Consider the following 6,524-nt stretch of genomic DNA (forward strand, 5'->3'; position numbering starts at 1 on the left):
GTAACTGCCCGAGGTTCTCCCTCTGATCAGAGAGGATTCCAGCTGCCTGGCTTTCTCATTCTGCTGAAGGATGCTTCCCTGCCTGCTGCGTGGACATGAAGCCCATCGAAGCGTCCCAGACTGCAGGTATGATGCTGAGTGCTGAGACTAGGGCCTCACGGATGACTGGGAACACGGTGGATGCAGTGGCTGACCAGTGATGTCTCTCTTCTCAGTCTCTTTTTTACCTACAGTGGCACTTTAAGGACTGATCGTAGTTCCTGTTTGAGACCTAAAACCGAATAGAGTCCACTTGCTCCAAGGGGCTTCTTTCTCAGTCCCACTCGGGTTTTGTCAGAGGCTCGGTAACAGTCGTGCTCGAAGCGAGCCCTTGTTTTACAGGGAGTTTCCGGGAGAGAAGGATACTTACAAGCGGAGGGATGGAGGTGGGGCCGAGCACCTAGAGCAAGTCAGTTTTAGAAAATAATTTAGAAAAATAGATCCACGAGTAAGTGGGCATTAGACAGAAGATGTCTGTTCAGTAGAAACGGATCAGCGGGTAGAGGAGGGGTCTGACAGGGCACGAGGCCCTCACCGTGAAGACGGGACTAAGGTCGGTCACCTTTCCCAGCAGCCGGGATCGCGAGCAGCGTTTACGGGGAGCAGAAGTTGGAAAAGTCAGTGTAGTCAGTGTCAGTGTACGTGTCAGAGCAGAAGTGTGTTTCTTCCTGTTTAAAAGTAACTTAAAAACTAAAGCTCAGAAGAAAAAAAAAACTAATGGCCCCCAAAGGACAGAGTGGCTCCCAGACTGTCATTTGCTGGGCGATGGCAAAAAGCCTGATTGGTCAATGTTGTGACCTAAGAACTTCTTACATTAAGGGAGGAAAGAAGATAAAGCGTCAGAGTTGGCAAATCTTGTCTTACAGGGTATATATAGGTAGTGATTTTATAGGGTATAAACCTTCATCAAATCTTGAGGAAATATCCTCAGTTTCCATTCTTGGTCCAGTTTCATAGTAAACAGCGGTCCCTCCCCCCCCCCCCCCCCCTTGGAGGAAGGCGACGGCCAGGACTGGCGTCCTCTCCCCTCGCTCGTCTCCCCGGAGCGGGGAGAGGACGTGCTGAGCGCGCCGGCCTGGGGCTCAGAGCCGGAGACTTTCCATGGTCCTCTTTCTCTTCCTGTTTTCAAAAACTTAACCTGAGAAGAGCAATCAGGTACTTGGGGATAATATCACGAGTAGACTCATAAACTGTTGACCAACTCCGTGTCTACTTTGCCCCTACTGCTCTGTTAATTCTGATTTATAAATATTCCAATGGCATATCATTCTAAGGCATGAGGCCAACTGGACTCGAGTCCTCACTCAGGAGGGAAGTGGGCAACTAACTTCAGATCCTGCTTCTAAAGCTGAGCATCAGGTCCATCTGTATCCTGACCTAGGGCGCCTGGACACGGGAGGTGGACATGAGTGTGTAAATAATTAAGGAAACCAGATGAAAACTGAGGAACTACTCCTGTCCAAAGCCCCTGAGCTATGAGGGTTTGGCAGAGGATTTTTCTTCAAAATAAAAAATGCTCATTTCTTAAAAAAAAAAAAACAAAAAACTTTATGGTAATACCATGTCACTAAGCTGAGAATTAGGAGCAGCTGTGGAACTTTGGCAGCCCCCTCTCTGGAGTCAGACTCCCAAGAGAAGAGCTCTGCTGGGTCTTCCATTTGTCATTCCATTTTGAGATTTTTCTGGGGTTGATTCCTAAAGGTACAAATGGACTGATTCTTCATGTACTGACAATTATTGCTTAATACAGATTAGGGCATACCCTGTATTTAGAAGATAATTAACACTTTGTTTTCAACATTTTAATCAGAACAAAACTCTCACTTCTTAGTTGAAGACTCGCTGTGGAAACCACTGATCCAGGTGTCCAGCTTTGTGCATAAGGCGTTACAGAGACCGTTTCTGGTGAGGGGCTAAGCGTGAGCGGGAAGGAGCGAGAAGTTGCACCGGTTCTGAGGTCTACGGAGTTGTCGCCTCAATGCTGGCGGAAGCATTCAGTTAACAGAGTAACCTAATAGCAATATATTAATACATCCCAGATACAAATGATTTATAAACTCAAAAAGAAATTAGTTTATGCTAAAACATATATATATATGTATATATATATATAACTTTCATTTCAGTCTTTGCTTTAAAACAAGCGAATCTGTTAGGCTCATGTGCTTTCTTACTCAACATTTATTGTGCTTTCTTGTTTATTACTCCGTTTGTTGCAGTCAAGTAGGCTTTGGAAAAACCATTCTTAACTTCTTTCCCTGCAGGTGGCTCCTCCATGTCTTTCTTCACTGGCTTTTTTCGGTACGTCTGGATGTAGTCACGTCGATGAGAAAAAGAGAAAAGGATTCTAAGACCTTGTTCATCATATGACATACAGTCTAAAACAATGCATGATTTTCTTGGGTACTGAACTTTCTGCCCAAGATTTCTTGTTTGTGATGACAGTTTTTAAGCTTCTGGTTAAAAATAAAGGGTAAAAACAAAACGAATGCACGCATGCCAATGAAAAGCTGTTTCACCTGCTCTCCATCAGGTTAGTATTTATGTAGTATGATTTATGGGATTAACAGTCAAAGTATTCTGTATTAGTTGCTTACTTGGAAAGAATGTAATTTTTTGGAGTTTTCTGAAGTTACGGTACGAGTGACATACGTTAGTTCAGGGGCGCACCATGGTTTGAAGTTTGCATACACCGAAACGATCACAGTAAGTCTAGTTCACCGTCTGTCACCACAGTTAACAGAATTTCCTCGTCATGCGATCTCTTCAGACCTAATCTCTTAGCAACTTTCAAATATGCAGTTTTTGCATAATAATGAACCATTATTCACTAAAGTCACCATGCTGCACATATTACATCCCCGTGACTTATTTAAGGCTGTAATTTTTAAAAAATACAATTCAAGTGAAAAAGTGCTACTATTTTAAAAGTCCTAGTGCCCGGGATTCTGGGTGGATGTGTGCTTTGGCATATCCTATTGGCATATTCCTATTCTGACAAAACACCTGACCTCATTTTAACTTTTTTTTTTAAAGCACTAGTATCAACAAGGGTGAAGGCTAAAAGCACATACACTCAGCTTCACTAGGGACCCCGCTCAGACCACCTGGTGTGGGGCCGCAGCTCTGAGGGCCCAGGCCCCCTGCTGGACTGCCGTGTCCCAAGTGTCCACCCCCACCCCCGCCACGACTCCCTTAGCCTCCCTGCAACATTCAGCATTTCTTTCTTTTTTTGTTGTTGGCTTTGTTTGGTTCTATCAATGGTTATTTCTTTAGAGATTCTCAAAGGAAACTTTTATCTCTTACAGAAGACAAAGCCTCGCCAGTCCAATTTCAGAAACACAAGTGCTGAAAAGCTGTCAGAAGTTCTGTTCCCACAGTTGTACTCTGTCTAAAACCAGCAAATGCAAACTAAAAAAGTCAGCAAGCACGTGTTTGTCTGAAGAAGAAGAAAATAGTTGAATACGATCCCCAAAATACAGTTTTGAATAAACTTCTCGTTTTTTCTCACGAAGCGCCCTTTCCCCAGCCCACAAAGGAGAGCAGTTCGCTACCACCTGAGGCCCTGAGGCCTGTGCTGGTCCTGCTGCCGTCAGTTCTTACATAACAGAGTCGCTGTCGAGTGGCATTTTGAAGCTCTCTTCCATTTAAATTGTTGGTTGAAAAGAAAATGACACTTTAAAAGTCAGCATGACCTTTCCACACTGGTTTGCCTTAAAAGAATTTTTTTTTCCGAATGAACAGTGAGTCTCCAACATTGCAGTAGCTGATATGGAACCGATTTAATATTAAATTCATTTAGCCCGTGTTTTCCTCCATTCCTACAAATTTCCTGGACCTGTGTTACTATACACAGTTTAACTTTCAGAGGTCAGACTTTGGCAGCATGGTGCAAATACATGATTCAGATGCAGAATACTTCTGGTAAAACTTGCTAAGCTTGCTTGGAACATGTTTCCCAGAAAGCCCACCAGGCCATCAGCGGCCATCGTCCTTTGAGGACGACGACTCGGGGAGGGGAGTTAGGAACGCAAGTTCCCTTCTGTACGTTGTGGACCTCTGTTACTTGAATTTATCCAGGAGCACGTGCTGCCGTAACATTTAATTAGTAACGTGAAACACATAATGCAAAGTGCGGAGCCTGAGACTGTGCCGTGGCCTGTTTCTGTTTCACTCACCTGAACGTAGAAGTTTAAGAACAGGATGACCAGGGTGAGCATGTAAGAGGACTGGAAGATGAGGCAGCCCAAGGGGAAGCCGCAGGGTCTGACGACGGCACTCATGGTGTGCGTGATGGTGAGCACGAACTGCACCTGCGGGGACAGGGGACCGCGCTGAGGCACCAGCCGGGGACACCACCCTGCGCATCGTACGCTTAGCACTCAACCCCTCTTCCCCCCTAAATCTCACAGTCATGAAACAGAAGGCTGAAGCAGCCCACTACTCTATCCAGAAATGCTGTTTGCAGTTCTGTTAGGAACTGTATATAATTGTACCATTATTAATTTTCTCCTTGAAAAATCCCAGTTGAAATCAGTTAGATAAAAATGCTGTCACAGACATTAATTTTTAAAGCATTCATCTACATTTCAGAGCGAGGAGTAAGCTAGCTGCGACACAAAGGACGTTTTAACACACAAGGTCTCACGCTTACAAGGCAACATTTTGAGAGAACAGGCCTCCTCATCCCAGGAGAGCTCTGCCGTCTGGGCCGGGGTTCCTGCCCCCTCCCACCCCCCCACCCCCGTGGGAACGTGCAGACTCTCCACGCGGAGCGCTGACCGCGGGGTAACCTACCAGCTGGGCCTGCGTGAGGTACTTCTTCCACCAGAGGTACTTGTGCATGGATGGAAACACAGAGAGGCCGTAGTAGGAGTACATTAGAATGTGGATGAAACTGTTCAGCGTGGGTCCAAAGAAGCCTAGAAAAGTACAGTATGGAAAATTACTGGTCTTCTAGAAAGGAGGACTGTTCACTCTTCATCCAGTGCTGCTCCTCCCGTACATCGTTACTAAACGTGAGTAACAAATACAGCGCTAACAGTTCACACTGATGAATTCACCCCGGTTGTTGTGCCATTTTCCCGGGACTCAGCGGAAGTCCCCTAGACAGAAGACTGGACGGGGCAGTCTTCTAGTCAGGGTGCCAACCAAACAGGTCGTTCCTGACCTGCAAAGGTTCTGCTGTCCCCGTCATCCTTATCAGCTAATCAGGGAGAAAACGAAACATTAGCCTAAAGGCAGCAGAATTTTGAGAGAGCAAGTGTCTCTGCTGTGGCTAAACCTTTGCACCCCTGGGACTGCGGGAAGAGTGCACTAGAGGGTTGAGGAGAGTGTATTGCTCTTCATAATTAAGTGAATAAAGTCTACTTGAAAGGGACCTCAAACCAGGAGATGCTGCGGAAGGTGAGGGAAGTTCGTCCAGCAGGAGGCGGCGAGGCGGGCCCGGGAGACTGGACCAGGAGCTGGACCACCTCATGCACTTTTGGGATAAGGACCGTAGAATCCAGTTTCAGGATATTTGCTGTGCTACGCTGTGCCATGGCAGTCCTCCATCCCCTGCTGTCACCTTCATGAAAGCTTCTGTCATTAACATGGGTGAACTGTATTTCAGGAAGCCAAGGAGCAAGGTGGGGCTCAGATCTATGTTGGGTCAACTAAGGGTTGAAAGGATTGAGCTGCAAGAGGTGAGATGTCGGAAACGGAAATGGAGCTGGCTGTTGTGAGGAGTACGTCCATCAATATGTGAAGTGCGTAGGACGGTGCCCAGCACAGAGTGCGTGCTCTGTGTCAGCTTGGGATCCAGGTGGCTGGTCTCTGAGCTTTCAATCCGGCGGGAGAAGAGACAGGCCGAGCAGCTAGCCGACACCTGTTAGCTGTGCCCCTCCCCTTGGACATGTCACTTTGACTTTGTAAATTTCCTTTCTCATCTGGAAAATGAGTACAATTACTGCTTAAGGTCGTGACGGGAGTAAATGAGAATATATGTAAACTAAAAGGCACTGCACAGTTTTTTGGATGTTGGTTAATCAGTTCTCCTGCCTGGCTTCCCAGTCCTGGATTAGTGATCTGGATAGATCAGCGCAAATCAATGAGTAAGAAACAAGAGGAACACCGCCATGAATCTAGCAAGTCCTTAAACGCTGGATGGAATACTTTGTCAAGGTGGAGAATTTATGTGAACACACAAGTATAGTTTTTAGAGTATCAGGCAGCATAGAATCAGTGATATTTCTTTACCAACCTCAGTTTTCATTTCTATCAACTAATAAAAAAATAAATAGTTGCTTATAGTTTTTTTTATGATATTCTAGACTGAGTAGAAATCGTCACACACAGAATCCCTGTGACTGAAATACCATGTCTTTACACAGTGATCAGTTAAGACTGACTTTTAGATGCTATAGTGATTTGTAAATGAAGCTGTTGATCATCACTTAAAATTCTTAACCTTGATAACTGTCCTTTGGTGTTGATTATAGTCA

At 45.5% G+C, this 6,524-nt stretch overlaps 2 protein-coding genes across 6 annotated transcripts in view; one reads left to right on the top strand and one right to left on the bottom strand.

Moving 5' to 3' along the window:
- Positions 1-4,224, top strand: part of SYCP2L (synaptonemal complex protein 2 like) — a 58,499-nt gene extending 54,275 nt beyond the window's left edge. For 2 of the 3 annotated variants that reach the window (XM_074348093.1, XM_074348094.1), the window contains 4 exons: positions 31-126; positions 1,871-1,944; positions 2,304-2,572; positions 3,348-4,224. The gene's annotated coding sequence lies outside the window, so the exon portion shown is untranslated. Of the gene's footprint in view, positions 1-30; positions 127-1,849; positions 1,945-2,303; positions 2,573-3,347 lie in introns of all 3 variants that reach the window. The other variant, XM_074348092.1, reaches the window with a different exon arrangement.
- The window catches only part of ELOVL2 (ELOVL fatty acid elongase 2), a 41,639-nt gene continuing 35,143 nt past the window's right edge, over positions 29-6,524 (bottom strand). For all 3 annotated transcript variants that reach the window (XM_074348100.1, XM_074348099.1, XM_074348098.1), the window contains 3 exons: positions 4,837-4,961; positions 4,218-4,352; positions 29-2,346 (listed from right to left, as the gene is read on the bottom strand). In XM_074348100.1, coding sequence (XP_074204201.1) covers positions 2,221-2,346; positions 4,218-4,352; positions 4,837-4,961 — 386 coding nt within the window. In that variant the 3' untranslated portion in view covers positions 29-2,220. The remainder of the gene's footprint in view (positions 2,347-4,217; positions 4,353-4,836; positions 4,962-6,524) is intronic.

Source organism: Camelus bactrianus, chromosome 20 (genome assembly GCF_048773025.1).
Source record: "Camelus bactrianus isolate YW-2024 breed Bactrian camel chromosome 20, ASM4877302v1, whole genome shotgun sequence".
Lineage (NCBI taxonomy): Eukaryota > Metazoa > Chordata > Mammalia > Artiodactyla > Camelidae > Camelus > Camelus bactrianus.